This window comes from Aquila chrysaetos, chromosome Z, assembly GCF_900496995.4.
Source record: "Aquila chrysaetos chrysaetos chromosome Z, bAquChr1.4, whole genome shotgun sequence".
Taxonomy (NCBI): Eukaryota; Metazoa; Chordata; class Aves; order Accipitriformes; family Accipitridae; genus Aquila; species Aquila chrysaetos.
The window spans coordinates 59,623,025-59,641,058 of NC_044030.1; the positions used below are offsets into that span (position 1 = coordinate 59,623,025).

General features: G+C 41.8%; 1 protein-coding gene across 1 annotated transcript; it reads left to right on the top strand.

Annotated features, from left to right (window-relative positions):
- Positions 1-701: 701 nt before the first annotated feature.
- Positions 702-9,322, top strand: BTF3 (basic transcription factor 3). Its single transcript, XM_030004052.1, has 6 exons — positions 702-897; positions 1,261-1,329; positions 4,229-4,342; positions 4,539-4,740; positions 8,360-8,416; positions 8,953-9,322. The coding sequence occupies exons 2-6, from the start codon at positions 1,261-1,263 to the stop codon at positions 8,997-8,999; spliced, it is 489 nt and encodes a 162-aa protein (XP_029859912.1). The 5' UTR covers positions 702-897; the 3' UTR covers positions 9,000-9,322.
- The last annotated feature ends 8,712 nt before the right edge of the window (positions 9,323-18,034 follow it).

Consider the following 18,034-nt stretch of genomic DNA (forward strand, 5'->3'; position numbering starts at 1 on the left):
CTGCCCTGAGGAACACAGGCTGAGGAGCAGGGTTTACAAGTACTCAAACGCGGCAGCGACTGCTTGATTTAGGGCCTTGGAGGTGTGCATGTGGTTCTCGGAGCAGGATTCAGATCACACAAAACCAGGCAGTAGAGGAAAAGGGCACGTAAAGACCTCAGCGATGGGAAGAAAACACCGCCACGGGAGAAAAGCTCTGGGAGAGCCAGGGAGCGCAAGCAGAGCGTGTTGAACGCCCGGCAGAAAGCAGTTGCCCACGGGAGCCCGGCAGCACGAGAGAGGACGCGAAGCCACAGCGAAAGAACATCTGAGGTGCGAGGAGAGTAGGAGGGGACGGCGGTGACAGAGCGCCTTGCGGAAAAGAAGGAAGCCTCAGCGGTTTGGCTCCGACAAGGAGGGCCGGGTGGAAGGGTTCCACCCCGGGCGCCGCGCCGGCGAGCCCCTGCGCTGCAGTACGGCCCGGGACCGGCCGCGGGGGCAAAGGGGGCAGAACCACGGGGCAGGGGGCGCTGAGCTGAGAGAAGAGAAATCACGGCCACGGGGAGGCGGTTTGCGCCACACCACCCAGAAGGGAAACACCTCGCCTACATCTTTTCTAGGGGGAAGAGGAATTCAAGAGATAACGCCAGATGGGGGACGGGGCGGCCTCGTCCCGGGCCCCCGCCCGCGGCGGCCCCGCCCCTCGCCGAGGAGGCTCCGCCCCGCCCCGCCGCGGCGGAGGGACGCCCCCTGCCGTCCCGAGCAGCGGCGCATGCGCTGTGCGGGGGGGGGGCGCGTGTGTGTGTGCCTTTTTGCTGTCCGCCATCTCGCTCCTCTCCGCGTGCTGCACCCGGTCCCGCGCACAGCCCGCGCCTCTTCGTTCTCTCTGTGCTCCGCCGCCGCTTCTGCTCCGCGAAGGTACGATGGAGGCGGCGGCGGCGGGGGGGCGGCTGGGAGGAGGTTGTTGCGCGGCCGAGGGCTGCGGGTCGGTGGGCGGCGGCGGCGGCGGTTGGGGGAAGGGAAGGGAAGGGAAGGCGGTTGCGGGCCGCGCCTGAGGAGAGCCTCGCCTCGCCTCGCCTCGCCTCGCCTCAGCGGCGCCGCGCGCGAGCAGACTCCTTCCCGCCACTGTGGCGGGGCGGGGGCGGCCGGCGAGGGTGCGTGTAGGTGTGTGGTGAGTGAGGGGCGGCGGGGGAGCCCCGTGCGCCCACCTGCCCTGCGGCCGGGCCCGCCGTCGGGCGCTTCCTGACCCGCCTGCCGTGGGTGCGCTTGTTGCTTTCGCAGATGAAAGAAACCATGATGAACCAAGAAAAGCTCGCCAAGCTGCAGGCCCAAGTACGCATCGGTGGCAAGGTAGGAGCCGCCTCTCCACCCTGCCCTCGGGACTGCGTGTCCCTACACGCACACCAGGCCTAGCACGAGGGGTCCTGAAAAGTAGGGTGGGGAGCAGCCTTAAGTACTCTCAGCTTGGCTTGACTGGCCTCAGGGGAAGCTGTGCTGCTGCAGGGATCTCTAGAGTCACCGCTTCTACGGAAGTATGTAGTAGCTGAGCCTCCAGCCTTTTCTCTTTGGGTTTGTTATCAGATGTTACTGTAGACTTGGCAGCCTGTATTCTTGTATGGGCTATTTTAGAAGGCATGTAGGATTTGAAGTGAGTAGACCTTACAGCACGTGAGCTCAGGTGTAGTTTTCATAACAGAGGGTTATGTTCCGAACTCTCATCAGAAATCTTTAAGATGCCCGTGGCTGTTTTCCTTTGCCTTTTAGAACAAAGTTGGAAATTATGTTCTTGTCATACTCTTGTAATTGTAGATGAACGTGCTCAAAGACCTTTTTATTTTGTTATGACATCTGAATATAGATAGCTGTGTGATGACTTACAATCTGAAAGTAAAAAAGTATGTTTAATATAGTTGTATGGTAGTAAACATTTTAATTACAGTGTCAGTTCTAAGGCAAGAATTTGTTAGTAATTTTTTTTTATACTTGAGGAAGAGTACACATAATATTTTAGAATACAAACTATTCAACAGAACTCTTGCTGATAGTTTTTCCAGGAACTTTCATTCCTCTGTTGAATTTTTTTTTGCCTTTAGCTGGAGATTTAGGCAGCCTTAAATCAGTGTTAATGTAGTAATTAACTGGCTTGGTGATTTTGTGTATTCTTTGTATGAGTTACTAGTTAAGCAGAGAAATGCTGTATTATATTGATGATCGTGTGCAAGTTACCAGCGTGTGTTTATTGACTATAGAGGCTTTTAATGTTTGTCATGTAAGAGCATGCATTCGGATTACAGCTCTTACAGCTTTCTGGTCAGTGTAGGTCTTTTGGAGACATTAAGCAAAGCTTAGAATATGCTCGTGGTACTGTCAATCAGTTTTAAAATGGGCCTGTGAAATACTTTGAATGCCTGAACTTGACTCTTTATTTGTTTTATAACTGGAAATTATTACTGGTATTCTTCATGGCATTGTTACCGTGTAAGTTGAGATGGGTGTGGAGGAGGCAAAGGGGGAAGAGTCACTTCTCTGTGTGAGAAAAGGTTGCACATTGCCTCTGCTGGAAGATTTTCATGAAGTTGCAAGGCTGCAGATCTTACAAATAAGCTAAATATGATGTTTAGGTAGAGGGCTGTCATAGTACTTTATGTGAAACTTGAGATTTTTGTGTAGAATATAGCTACAGCTAAATGTCATGGCTCTTCTTCCAAACCCTTTTAGAGGAGTGGCAGGTGAGTCTGTAGTATTCCATTGGTGGCCTGCTGTACCCGCTCCTCTTTATTATAGAGGTAGAGGGGTGTTCATGCTGTTCAGCATGTCTCAGCATGTTCAGGATTGAATTTGCGTAGTAAAAACCTGTGAACTTCAGAAGCTTAAATCTGTGGAGGTGAAAGCAAGAGCTGTTCATTTAAATTAAACTCAGGTTGTCTGAGGTTTGATATCTGTTTAATAAGGGTAAAAAGGAGGTACATGTTCCTACATAGCCTTTGATTCAAGATATCATTTTTTGAAATTTACTGAGAGGTCTTTTGTCCAGAGAGACTTAATGTATGCCTTACGTGGCTTAATTCCTGGGTAGTCAAGGTACTAAAATAAAGACATTTCTGTTATTTTAGTAGTTTTTCAAATAGCTGTGTGTGCCAACCTGGTAGTAGCAGGGAATGAATATCAAGCTTTCTAGACAAATGACTAAACTTTTGAGCTGTAGTCTTCCAAGTGTTAGTTTTCATGTGAATTTGTCATTAACATTCCTCATTGTTTGTAACTGGATTATGTTAGAGGTGTTAGTGTCCAGCCAGCTTTCTGAGTTTTACCAGTTAACTCAAAAGGTATTGCAGCTATTTATATGGCCAGGCAGCAACACATTTTCTTATTGCTAGCATGTGGCAGGTGGGCAACTGGAGGAGGAGGACTTAGATTAGTAGTTAGTGTGTCAAAAAGGAGCTTAGTTTCACCTATTCCTAGACATTTTATGTCAGATTTTACTGAAGCCTTATGACTGTGCCAGGAAGTATAGAATGACTTTCTGCTTTTTCATAAGTATAGCTATCTTCTAATAGGGGACGGTTATTTCCCTGGAGAAATCTAGATCTCTGTGTCTGTAGGGGAACTTACCTTTGCTTGTTCTGCTTTGTCAACAGGGGGGGTCTGGAATACTATATAGAAATATTTTTTTAAAACATATTTATAAAATATTTCGGGAAGATAAGTGTTCTTTGAACATGTAAATCCATCAGATGGGAGATGTCTGTTTGGAATAAAAATTGAATATTTTGAGTGTTCTCATGTTCATTTGTTAGTGATGTGTTGATAACTTTATGGCCTCTGACTGTTACCAAAATTTGGCTACAATTTAAGAAAGATGATCTAAGGAAAAATTCATACGCTTCAGAAATTACCTAAAACTGTGCTTATTCTTCAGTTTTATGCCTATGATAACAGACAAGGGTAAACTTGCAATTTGTCTTTTCTAAGATGCTGCAGAATCCCTGTAAGAATTGTGGAATAAATGTTCTCTGGTGCATTCCTTCCTAAAATCTCATGCTTCTCACAGACATGCAAAGCTTGCCTTTTAGCAAGGGAAAGACTGCTGCAGTGCAGTTGGAGGGGTGGGGTCACATGCACTCTTAACACAGAAGTAGAACTTTATATGTTAAGTTGTAGATGGCTGCAGAGTAGTTATACAGCCCTGGGGATTAGAGTTTGTGAATAACTACTTAATTATTAATTTGTAACTTTTTTTTTTGCGAAGGGTACTGCCCGCAGAAAGAAGAAGGTTGTCCACAGAACAGCTACAGCAGATGACAAGAAACTTCAGTTTTCATTGAAGAAACTAGGAGTCAACAATATTTCTGGAATTGAAGAGGTAATTCCTTGAAAGGAAAAAATACTTTTCTGTATAGAAATAGAAAACGTATCAAAATCAATTTCCTGTTAAGTAACATCCTAAACTTGTCTGTAAATTATCAGTAGGTCTTTATTGAGCTTTAAGAACTTCAATTTCCTGTTAAATTGAAAAATCTTGCTAAACTGCTTCAAATACTGGATTTTTCTTCTTGCAGGTAAACATGTTTACCAACCAAGGAACAGTCATTCACTTCAATAACCCTAAAGTTCAGGCATCTCTGGCTGCTAACACTTTCACTGTCACCGGCCATGCTGAGACAAAGCAGCTGACAGAAATGCTTCCTAGCATCTTAAACCAGCTCGGAGCTGACAGTCTGACCAGCCTGAGGAGATTGGCAGAAGCCCTCCCCAAGCAACGTAAGTTGAAACTTGAATGCGTTTCATCCTGGCAGCTGACATGAGGCTTTTTTGTATAGCAGCAGTGAAATTCAGTGCACTCTTGCTATCTGCAAGCATATTATAAAATGCTGTCGTGGTTTAACCCCAGCCAGCAACTAAGCACCACACAGCCGCTCACTCACTCCCCACCCACCCAGTGGGATGGGGGAGAAAATCGGGGAAAAGAAGCAAAACCCACGGGTTGAGATAAGAATGGTTTAATAGAAAAGGAAAGAAGAAACTAATAATGATAACACTAATAAAATGACAACAGCAATAATGAAAGGATTGGAATGTACAGATGATGCGCAGTGCAATTGCTCACCACCCACTGACCAGCACCCCGCTAGTCCCCGAGCGGCGATTCCCCGCCCCCACTTCCCAGTTCCTATACTAGAAGGGACGTCACACGGTATGGAATACCCCGTTGGCCAGTTTGGGTCAGATGCCCTGGCTGTGTCCCGTGCCAACTTCTTGTGCCCCTTCAGCTTTCTCGCTGGCTGGGCATGAGAAGCTGAAAAATCTTTGACATTAGTCTAAACACTACTTAGCAACAACTGAAAACATCAGTGTTATCAACATTCTTCACATACTGAACTCAAAACCTAGCACCGTACTAGCTACTAGGAAGACAGTTAACTCTATCCCAGCTGAAACTAGGACAAATGGTTATAAAGAAATGGAACTCTTAGATCTTATTTATAGCTCAAATCCAGTCACAAGTATAACCAAATAAAGCAGAGGCACCTGTTAGTGTATCTTGCAGCTGGTCTAAGACTGGAAAGCTGTAGCCAGACTTGATTTTGTGGTAGTTTACTTCTTGATGTGGCTACCATGTTTTGACATACCTCGTTTGTTAAAGCTAGGTGGGTGAGTTACTCTGAGAGAGTTAGATAAACTTCAGGTATGTCTGTTTTGACACTTTGAATAGAAACATAAGTAACGGGGAGAGGGACTTGTGGACAGGCGTATTGCAACTTCTTTGCTGCCTCACAGGTTTGGTGAAGGTATTTCTTGCATGGACTTTTTGAAAGCTAGTTATACAGTACTTGTAAAGAAGTAATGTTATAATTTCTCTGCGTGTAGAACACTGTAGAGAATAGGACTTGTATGAGCATTAAGCTAGATGCGCCAACTTCCTATTCCACTCTTAAATTAGTAAGACAACAGGAACACTTGTTCTTCCTAAAACTGTGTGGGAAAAGTACAGGAGGTACTTAAGTTATGTGGTGTTTGGAAAAGGTGCTACTGCTACAGAGTGAGAATTAGAGTGAAAGACAGGCTTGTTGACACGGGCAGCATTCCTCGTGTCCTGCACGTATCGTCTTCCTACTTTTCTGAAATATCTTAAGCCCATTCCTTCCAAGGTACAGAACATAGTAAGCATAGAGCAAATAGGAGAAGTGTATAATTGTGTCCAGTTTCTGATAGTTCTGAACTTGATTGTTACAATTTTTCTTCCTGCGCTTTGCTGCCAACATGGCAGCCTCTGTTTCCATTCCTGAAGTTGGTGGTACTTCCCTCCTGTCAACTTCCCACTGAAAAAATCCTGCTAGAAGTAGTCTTCAGGAGGTGGGGTAAACTGCTGCTTTCCCCATGGAGCTCAGGTCCTTCCTTGCTAATGTCACCTGTGTGGCCTTCCTGTGGTAGTAGTAGGGCTTGAAAGAAAAAAAACCCCAAAACTTTAAGGATTTAAAATGATCCTCACAGATCTCTCTTCTCATAACAAGGTGGGAATATTCTGGATAAGCTAAATAGTGCAGTTTTAATATTAGGGAAGCTTGTTTAAAGTGCTTGCTTTGTATGACCTTGTAAATGGCTATTCTTTTCCGCTTTGGGTGGATGCCTTTGCACAGAACTTTCCATTCAGCATTGTCTGCTAGATTTGGAAGCCTGACATCGAAGAGTGAAGTGTCTGTGATGATTGCATTTGCAGGTGCTAAAGTAAACTTAGTCTGGTCTTGGGGATGAGAGAGAATGCAGACAATTTAGGAGGAAATAACATGGTTTGCTTTTAAAATGTTGTATTTGACACTAAGATGCACTTAAGCTGCAACAGCTTTCTGCTGTTAAAAAACAAAAGGAGGGTTAGCGGTTACCTTGTCCCAAGCCCTTTCAGACCAAAGTTTATGCATTCGTCTGTTTTGGTTCACTAGAAATCAGGGTACAGGTCTAGTATGAACCCATCTCTTTCCTCATGCTTGTCTTGAAAACTGAGAAGGATTAATTAGGATAAAACTGAGGTGGTGGAGAGCATGAGACAGCTTACCCTTGGTAGTACAGCTAAGAATAGCAGTAAAAGTAGTGGCACAGTCACTCAGGGACCTGAGATACCTATTCTTAGCATTATACTGCTGCAGATGCTCATTGGTCTGCTACAGTGGACCTGGTTAAGTCTCACTAGCTCTGGCAAACACAATGGGAATGGTTAAAAAATTACTGACTCAGCAGAGATGTGGACCAGAACACATGGTTACCTCAGCCACCTAAGCGTGAAATTGTGCATCCAGTTCCATATTCCTCTGACTTTGCCAGGGAACAATAGTGTCTTTAAAGTATGTCCTTGTTTTGGGTGGGATAGAGATAATTTTCTTTCTAGTAGCTGGTATAGGGTTATGTTTTGCGTTCAGTATGAGAAGAATGTTGGTAAGTAGTGTTTAGATGAAGTTAAGGATTTTTCAGCTTCTCATGCCCAGCCAGCAAGAAGGCTGCAGGGGCACAAGAAGTTGAGAGGGGACACAGCCAGGGCAGCTGACCCAAACTGGCCAGAGGGGTATTCCATACCATGTGATGTCATGCCTACTGTATAAATTGGGGGGAGTTGGGGGAGGGTGTTGCTGCTTGGGAACTAATGGGGCATCAGTCAGCGAGTGGTGAGCAATTGCATTGTACATCACTTGTTTTGTATATTCTAATCCTTTTATTAGTATTGTCATGTTATTATTATCGTTATGAGTTTCTTCTTTTCTGTTCTATTAAACTGTTCTTATCTCAACCCATGAGTTTTACCTTTTTCCTTTCAATTCTCTGCCCAGTCCCACTGGGTCAGGGGGATGTGAGTGAGCAGCTGTGTGGTGCTTAGTTGCTGGCTGGGGTTAAACCGCAACAGACTACCTCTAGTTATGTGTGTCTGCCTGCAGCTTCACAATTACACCTCAGTTTTCCTTGAAGGCCTAGGATCATAAGATCCTTTCTTTTCCTTAAAACTCGGTGATGTAAAATATGTAAACCTTGACAAGCCAAGGTCAATAAACCACGCTGCTTTTAAGAGAAATTGGTAAAACCAGTCTCTGCACTTGTAGCTGAAAATGATTACTGTGTAGGGCACTCAGTATACCTAGATACAAGATGATGACTAGTAGGCTGGTTTAGCATGTGTCTTCTCATTTCCCTGCTGGGCTGTTTGAGCATTATTGGTAACAAAGGGAATGTGAACTTCCTAGGTTAGTTCAAGATTTTTATTCAGCAAGGGAACTGGGTAAAGCATTGCTGTTTAGCTCAGAATCTTTGATAATGTTTTCAAAAAACACAAAGCAAAACAACTAATCAGGGTGCCTGTGGTGAGCTTGCTTGATGCTTTTGAACTACTCTCTTGCAGCTGTGGATGGAAAAGCACCACTTGCTACTGGTGAAGATGATGATGACGAAGTTCCAGGTAAGAACAGGCATGCAATGGAGGAAAAGGAAACGAATTTTGCTGAGAGATAACACATGTAGCATAAGATTGGGCCAAGGATGGTAAGAGTATTGACTAGTCACTTGCTGTGACAGAATTTCTGTGGGCAGATTATTTCATTGTTTTCAGACACCATGAGAGACTTACTGGTTTGAGCTAGAATTTTTGTTCTGTGTAGAAGTAATAGCTATGGCTAAGATAATTATTTAATATTCAATAAGAAGGGTGGGAAGAAACTACCTTCTCAGTATCACTTTGACCAGTTTTGGCTACAGTGGAGTTAAATGCGCTTAGAATTGTGCTTTATAGTGAACCATCCAAAACTTGCTTGGTTGAGCAAGAACGAACCATGACGCTCTTGAGTTATTTGGTCTGTATTTTATAAGCTAAAAGGCTTTTTTATGTTGTAAGAACTTGATATGAAGTAGAACTTTGGAAAAAAACAAAACCAAACCAAAACATTAGGTAAAGTGGAAGTGGGTCAAACTTTAATTTCAACGTTCTTCTTTTTCTAGATCTTGTTGAAAACTTCGATGAAGCTTCAAAGAATGAAGCAAACTGAACTAAGTGTCACTTTCTGAATAAAGTTAAAACTTGAAAAAGCTACGTGGAGCTGCTATTCTACATTTTCGACTGCTTTGATTTATTCTTATTTCCTGATGAGATCTCAAGACCTGTGATACTTGGAAACTCCTTGAACCTGCAGCTCTTTAGTTACTGCTTGTACACACTATTATTTTTGTGGCCTGATTGAAAAAACCTATGCTTTGAAATAAGTAAAGATTGCTAACGAACCTCTGCCTAGACACAATTTTTGAGTAACTTGTATACAAGCAAAACCTCATCTTTAATGACTTTTGGCATACAATAAAAATATTAAAGAAACTCTGGTGTTGCTTCTTGTCAGAAAAGCAGGAAAAAAATTGGCCATAAATATTAAACAATCATAAAAGGTCTTGCTTTTCTACAGAGCATCTTCATTTTGCTCTGTTAGAGAACTGGCTTCTAAAAAAATTTTCTGTGCATAATGGAGCATTTTGGACTAAATCAGTGAATTCCCAGTGTTTGCAGGTCAGAGCTACCTACAGTGTAAGTCACTTTGTAATCTACTGAATTTAAGAAATCGATCTGTATTCTAGAAATAATGATTGGCGGTTTAATATAACATAAAATGTGCAAGTTGAGAGCGAGCTTTGCTTGGCCTTGAAGATCAGCCGTAAGCTGTTGGCATCTTGGGAGATCTAGATACTAATGTTAGATTTTTATCTTCACAGAGTGTTTAATAGGTATTTCCAGGGTTTAACTATTTAATGAGTTAAATAATACTTTCCCAGTATTTTAATTTTACTTACCTGAAAATGTCAGTTATGTGGGGGAATGAAGTACAGGAAGGGGAAGAAGCCTTCATAGAATCGGTAACGGCTCTTAAGTCTGTATTTAACATCTTCAGATCTATTAACTAATAACTATATTTGGATGTTTCAGGAATATGTTCTTCCTATTGCTTTTGTGTGTTCCAGAGAAAAAGAGACCTTGTTTTTTGGGCACAAGGAAGACTTTTTAAGTTCCAGACCTTTGCATAGCTGGAGCTTCCAGGGGTGAGGGCTAAACTTCATCTTCGGAAGTCTTTGGTGTTAACGATGGATCAGATCGCTTCCACAACAGAAGCTAAGCTAGGCTAGAAGAGAACTCAGCTATCAGCCTTCTAAGGTTGTCTCTAGAACAAATACTTCTGGAAGTGGAAATTCATCCTGACTTGTGCAGGAGAAAATTCAGGGTAAAACTTTGCTATCGCCATAACAAATTTCTCCTTGTGTCTGGGAAAAGGTGGGGCACTGTCTGACTTGCCAAGCATGTTTGTCATGGTGTAAGTCATTGCTGTTGGGAAGCAGTGGAGGAACTTGTTCAAGCTGTGCAATGCCTGTAGTTTGAGGTAAGACAGCAGTCTGATGTGATCATGACATGGCTGAAGTCAGGTGCAAGAACTGACAGTAACAATTTCAGTTTACTTGTCTCAGTTTGCAAGTACTTTATCAGTAAATTACACTTTTAGCATTGAATTAATTAAAGTGCATTCATTGAATTGTGGCAATAAGGTAGAAAAACTGAACTATGCAAATTTGAGTTTGGAAGTGAGGATGGTCACTTTAAGCTGATGGCCCTGGAAAAGGTAAAAACCAAATTCTACACAGTTGCTTACCCCGCATCCTATGACCTGTCAAGTCAATAAATGCATGCTGATTTTTTTTGAGAAATAATGTCTTGCCCATCCTGTGATTCAAATATGTAAGTCCTCAGAAATAACTTCCTTGAAGCCACTGTAGCCCTTGCTTATGAGATGTTTCATACTGGTTTCTGTGTCATGAAATGACTTAGTGTCTTGCTTAGATGATCTAGACAGTGTTAGCCTTTTCCCCACTAACAGGCATACTTGCTGCTTAAAAAATAAGATCCTTGCTAAAACAGTATCTTTGAAATGCAAAATAATGCTAATCCAGTGATATGCAGCCATGTGACATGTCTGTCAGTGGAAGTGTGTGTGATAGGTACGTTCCCAATCAGGAAATACTGGCATATCTGCATTCCCAAACTGTGTCTGTGGAACAAGATAAGATCAAAACGTGTTCTTGATTATAGCAGATTCTAAATGGAAGTAGTTCTTTTGTTGGAAGTTTATAGTAGTCTTCAAGTCTAACACTTAAATGCTCAGTCCTGGACTCAATGCTGTGATTATTTTCTCTTCATAAGGAGTTTGGTTATGGTTTTCCTAGTCTGTCATTAACTGCTAGAAACTGAAAATAGTTGTGTTTGTTTCTCATTAGCTTGAACTTCAGTGCAACCTTACTGTAATTAATGCCATTACGGAATCACATCTGTAGCCTTGCTCAAGGAAAATGGCTTCATAGCCATTCCAAATATCTTGGACAATGGAGAAACGAAAACAGATGCCTGCATTTCTGTTGAACCAAAGGTTTGTTTGAGCTTTTTATTTTTAAAAAGCTAAGGAAATGTTCTGGTTCTGTCACATCAAGCTTTGCAACAGCTTGACTCCAGTGCAGTAGTGGATACTGGTGAGATTGATTTCCCCCCCCACCCCCCCCCCATCATTTTTGCAACAGATTTTTAGAAGTATCTTCATAATTGTTAATCTCATGCTTCAAGGGCTTTGCTGTGGTTTAAGATTAGTATATTCTAATAAAAAAAACCAATTAAAATCCTTTTGGAAGATGGTGAAACTATGATTCAGCTAGTGTGGTGCATATGTAAAAATAAAAAGCTCCCTACTATCATTTTAAAATAACATTGTTTTTAAAGTTCTAGAAGGTCTTGAGTTATTACAGGTTGGATTTTTTTTTTCTGAAAGTCTTGTGAGTTTGAGGTTGTGTCTCTTAGGAAATGTTCCCAGTGAGAATTTCACATAATTAGTAGTGCATATTTAACATGTGTGACCAAGGAAGATCACTTGAGTTGTTTTAAAATGTTCACAGTTCAATATCTCAAATACCAAGTCAATACTTGTCTTATTATGTTGATTTGCTGGGGGTGTGGAGTGGTTCATGTAGTTCCCACTTGCTTCTGTGAAATTTTGTGCTAATAATGTGTTTTGTGGGTGCAACATCATACAGACATTTCAGCTTCCCTAAAGTGGTATCCTGTATCTCTGCGGAAAACTTGCATGTCACATTGTGGTACAGATAGAGTAACAAAGGACATTTGAAATGAAGAGAAGAGCTTGTATTTGTTGTCAGAGGCAGTGGAAGAATTAAAAGAAAAACAAGATGTGATCAGAGGAGTGGCTGGGAAAAAAGCTTGTGTCTGTGAATGCTACAGGTAGTGGGAGTTGAGGGGGGGACATTAGCATATTTCAAGGGAGGTGGGGGGGAGTGATTGAGAAGCTAGAACATGGAAGATCGTTGATCATCCTGTTTGTGAGAATGAATTCAAACAAGTTATGAAACGAGAGAGTTAATACTCAGCACAGATAGGAAAGCCTGCAGGGGTGTCTGTGTTGATGATGACTAGATTACAGCCTAAAGTGACTGGCAAGATGGTCGTACATGTAAAGAAGAGAGATTTTTAAGCTAGGTATTTTAAAATGTTAAAATGCTTACGTAAATACATGGGATGTGGCTCCTGATCTTTCTAAGCCGGTATTTGTTCCTTTTCATATCTGTAGTTTCAGCTGCATGCAGCAATTTGTGAGAGTTGCTGAAAATGTTTTCCACTGGATGTGATAGTTCCAAGATCCTGACCTGTAACAGAGATTGGACTCTGGGAGGAAGTCTTTTTTACAGAAAAAAAAAAAAAAGAGCTGACAGTACAGCTGAGCCAAGTCTGCTTAACTAAGGTGAACAATCTGTAGCATGAGGGAGCATCATTAGTTTGACTGTTAGTTGAACTCAGTAACTTTAGAGATGGGTAAAAAGTGGATGCCTCTAGAAGCTCTGAGAATCAGCAGTATAAGTATTTCTGTGTATTCTAATCAACTTCAAACAGTGGTTTCTTGGTAGCCTAAGCTACTTGTACTCTCATCATGAGTCTTTCATTGCTCTGTTAATATTCTGCCTCCACTTCATGCATGGATTATCATTAGAGAATAATATTACTGAATAGAAGGAAGACAAGTTATGTAATACTGTTACTGTACTGTCTTTCTATAATCTGGTTTTTTGTGAGAAATAGATTTAACAGATGCAATTTATGTATTACCTTCACTGCAATGTAAAGACATCCTGGCAATGAAAAAGCCATTGTAATAATGTTTGTGTAGTGCAGGGATTAATAATACTTTTACAGATGAGTTACAACCTAACCTTTTGCATTACTAATGAATCTGAACAAATCATGGGATAATTAGTGTTGTAATGGTATAAGCACTAATCATTACTTTTATAGCATATGTATATTATTTCTTATGTAGGTAGAGGGCAGAATTCTAGGACATCTTACTGCTATTCAGATCCTGGGCTGGTTGAAGGTCAGTTTGATCATGCAACACAGTGCTTTTGCTTTTGATATCCAACCAACATTTGCAACACTTTTCTGACACAGTCAGGGATTTGATGTGCTATGCAGGATATTGGCAGATAATGGTGGAAATATGTGCTGCACTTGAAATCTCTGTTCTACATTTAAGTATGAGTAGTGTTTTGGCTTTTTTTTTTTTTTTTTTTTTTTTTAGTACTGGAAAAATGTAGATGTGGGCTGTGTGCTACTCTCCTAGTTTTTAGGACGCACCTGAAGTTGAGTTGAACAGGTCTTAAACTTTCTCTGGTTAGAGACCTATACAGTTGTTTATGGAGCTGCACCTGAGTTAATGTCTAGTGGGTTTATGCTGGAATCTCAGAAATTTCAGCCGTGTACACCTGACCAGTCTCGTGCTTCACAACCAATATAAAACTTGTGGCAAGTGTTTGCACCTGCTTATTATCACTGAGTTTAAAATGATGCAAGAAGATTAAGCAAGGTTTGAAGGTATTGGAAATATCTACTGAAATGGGAGGAATTTTGAGTTTAAGCCACAGCTCAAGGAACTGTGGCTAGTCCTGCTATGCTTTCCTGTTATTTCCAGCAACTGCATCAGGCAATTGCAGAGGTAACTGAGTATGGCTTGAGGGTTGGATCTTCTCTCAGCAGTAGCATTTGTGGGCTGCTGTGTTGCAATGTGATCCTAATAATTATGCATAAGTAGGACTGCTGCCACCTTTAAGGACCCAACTGAGATCCAGGAGGGCTTTTTGCACTCTTAACTTGTGACTGTGCGGGACAAAGATAATGTACAGATGGTTGTGTGGGCCAAAAATCTATGCTAGATCTGTGACTTCAGTGTTTGATGTTGGCATCTGTGGCATTACACACCTGTTGAGTGTAGCTGGCGGTCACAGTAGAATGTTGTTGGTAATGCATGTGGTGATTAAGATCTTTGCTTTTCAGTATTGTTGCTGCTGCAGGACTAGCAGGAGTTAAAAGCGGTAATGCTTCATTAGAGCCACTTAAGTGAGCAACATGGCTGTGATACATAGTGAGTAGACTTTAGTGGTTAGGAACCATTTTTACAATATTTATTATCATCTACTATGTTTTAAGGACTTCTGCATTTGTGCTGATTTCTAATACTGTTTGGCTTAACCCGTACAGGTCAGTCAGCTCACATTTTGTTGTGTTATAGTTGGGGGATTCATCTGTCCCCACCAGGCATGAGTCTTATGTAAACATATGGTGAGAGACAGCTACTGCCTCAAGGCTCCTTATCCTGTAAAGGGAATGTGAACATGAGTGTTTGTAGGATTCATACCTAAACTAAAAATGAGGCGAAGTGAAAAAATTGAACAGTTGCAGCAGCAGAGTGGCAGGCTTATTGATGTGAGGTCTCCATTACAGGTTTTTGTCCCTGAGACAGTTGGCGTCCAAAGCAGCAGGGAGGAGTTAATGTGAAAATTCATTTATTTCCCTTCTGGCTGCTTTGTACCACTTAGTGTTAGGAATCAGGAGATGCTGCAGTTCTTTCTGGTTTAGGGAAGTTCCTAAACAGCGTGAAACCAGCATAGCCAGCTCATGCAGCTGGGGTTTGCCTTTAGCATATGTTGGGGGCAGCATTTGGGTAAACAATCCCCATGTACATCTGCAGCATTTCATGCTCCAGTAATTCCTACCCCGGGGTGATGATCTTTAAGATTTTTTTTTTTTGTGTGTGTGTGTTTTTTACTGATTGTAGAAGCTGGAGTAGCCTAAGGTCTCAGGATTCACTGAGTCACCTTCTTCCACCAGCATACAAAATTCAGACTTGCTTAGATGTGACCTCATGCACGTATACACTGGTGTCTAGGCTGACCTCTGTCAGGAAGTGTAGGCTAGATGGATTGTCATTCTGTGTGTCAGCCCTCTCACATTTGTAGAATAGACCCTGTATTCCCATTATATTTGTTCCTCATATTTTAGCATTGTCTTATTTTAATTATTTGTACCTTGAAAATTAAGCGCTATTGTTGTTTCAAACCTGGAATTGTTTTTATTTTTGCTTTTTCAGTTATGTCCTGTCTTGGTAGCTCTCTAGTTTAATCAGGAAATACAGTATATTTGACAGATGAACTGTGTCAGCAGGCTGTAAGTTAAATGCCAAGGGGGACTTGAGCCTTCAAGGATGCACCAGTATATTTTCTGGGAGACTATAGATCTTCTTGAAACCTTCACATTTTATGTAAGCAGAAAAGCATAACTCTTCTAAACAAAAGCCTTTTTGGAGACAATGGCAATGTTGTTATGCCTGTGATCTTACCCTATGTTAGTGATAGACATACCACAGATACAGAGTAGCTAGGCAAGCTGTTTTTGTGATGCATTTTCAGAAGCAACTGTGTTTTGAGTCCTTTAGGTTATAACATTTAAGATAATCTAGGTGTAGCCTAGATTACCCCTGTAGGGTGCAGGTATTTGTAGAGTTTAGCCAGAGCTTGCCCATTTTTCAACTGTGCTAGAAGCCTGGCTAAGTGCTGGCACGTCACGTTTGCCTCCAGATTGCACGTCATCCAGTGTCCTCGAGCTGACAATAATATAGAAATGTAGAGTCAAGCCATTGGATGGTATGATAGGTCCTTCTGAAATACTTGCAGGTGATACATATTAGAATTTGTCTGAAGATGATACTGCCCTGTAAACTGTATTTTCTATTTATGAAATAGAAATGGTGATGTGCTAGAAAAACTTGTGGGCTGTGAAAAGCATGTCATGTGGCTGTATTTGCCATGTTTTAATTTCAGTGCTAAAAAAAGAGCATGCGCAGTTAGTTTATGTAATGAATCAAAACAATATTCTCCACAATGCAGGTCAGGATTTTTTTTTTTTCAGAGGATTATTCAAAAATTACTTAGGTTTCTTCTTGCAGGAAAAGGATGAGCTTTTGTACAGTGCAGTCCCACAGCTGTAATCCACCTTGTTGCTGTGCCCAGTTTACATCTCCCTTTCTGTTGGGCTCTGCAACCTTCCCTGCTGATTTCTGCGTGCATGGTTGGCTTCATCACTGCTCATCTGCTGAAGATTGACTGACATGCTTTACAGTCCTGTATGCCGGGAGAGTTGCTAGCTTAATTTGGTGACAAATCACCCTCAACAGAAAGATCTATTCAGACGTCATTCCTAGGACTAACCCCTAACAATATCTTTGATCTTTAAAGTTCCAAGTGACTGGATTCCTAATTCACCCAGTTACACATTCATTGCCAGATGGAGCAGTGTACTTCCTGAAAGCGTTATGTGCTGCACAGCAGGAGGTGCATGCAAGCGGAACTGCTATAACAATACTAATGATGATCATTCTAGTGATGGGCTGTGTCTGCACTCCAGTGATTTATACTGTTGTTGTAAAGGAAAAAAGTCTGGTCCACAATGTTCAGGAAAAACTCTGCTGGAATGCCCCTAACAATCAGCTTCTAGTGAAAAATGCAGAACAGATTTTAGTCTATCATCCCAGTAAATACAGTCTTCTCTTTTTTTGTATCCCTTATCCTTTACAGTTTCATGAGAATATGGAGTTGCATCTGGTTCATGCTAGGGATTAGCTAGAGCTGTGAATGTGAACTGCTTAGGTGTAACAAGTTACCTAGAATTAGGATAAACTTTCATGGTTGCTCTACTTCTAACGCTTTTTGTTCCAAGTACTGTTATAAAACAGTTGTGAAAAATAGGTAGTAGTTCTGGCTGTAGTTAACAGCTGTCTCTTCAGGCTGTGAGTTAAGTAGCATCATCAGGGTTTAATGAAGTGAGCTTCAAGATTGCTTAAAGGTTACTGGAAGAATGTAGGACAAAGGCACAGTATAACAGCTTTGGAAATCCAGAATCGGTGCATGCCATAAGTAGATGTTTGTCTGTGTTGTCTCTCAGCTGAGTAAGGTTCAGTGGCTGATTTCCATCTCCTTGGAGTTGAGTAACAGTATTTATTTCTGCAGGAATACCATTGGGATACCAACTTCTGAATTCTCTGGAAAAAAAAAAAAAGTGTGCTATGGGGGAAACCTTGCATTATGCCCCTGGGACAGAGTTTGCCTGTGGTGCAACAGTGGCGAGCTGTGATCACTTCGCAATCATCTTGGAAAAGGTGCAGACCAGAGGCCCTGCATTCGATCCCTTGGCTCACTGCTATGAGGACCAACTCACATGAAGATGAGGATGGCATGAGGATACTGATAATAATTTTTTTTTTTTTTTTTTTTTTTTTTTGTACCAAGTTAAAACCCACAGGAGGCTGAAGGGAGGTAAGACTCTACCCTGAGAAGTTCTGGCAGGAGGCTGCTGCTTTCTGTAACTGTCTCAGAAATACAAGTGGGGAATTCAAAGTACAAGACAGATGAACAAAGAAAGCAACAGAGTGGAACTAGTAACAGCCCCAGGGAAAACCAGAACAGACAGGGAAGAGTGTTACAAAGTGCTCATCAAATTTACATGCAAATAGTAATGCTAACATTGTCCATGATTAACTCCTCACTTGACTGAATCCTGTCTGGATGAAAATGTATAGATTTAAAGTTATGTTTATGTCACCTGACACTGAGGGGACAGACAGGTTCTTCTAGGGATCCTTGGCAGAATGATGATGACACTAAG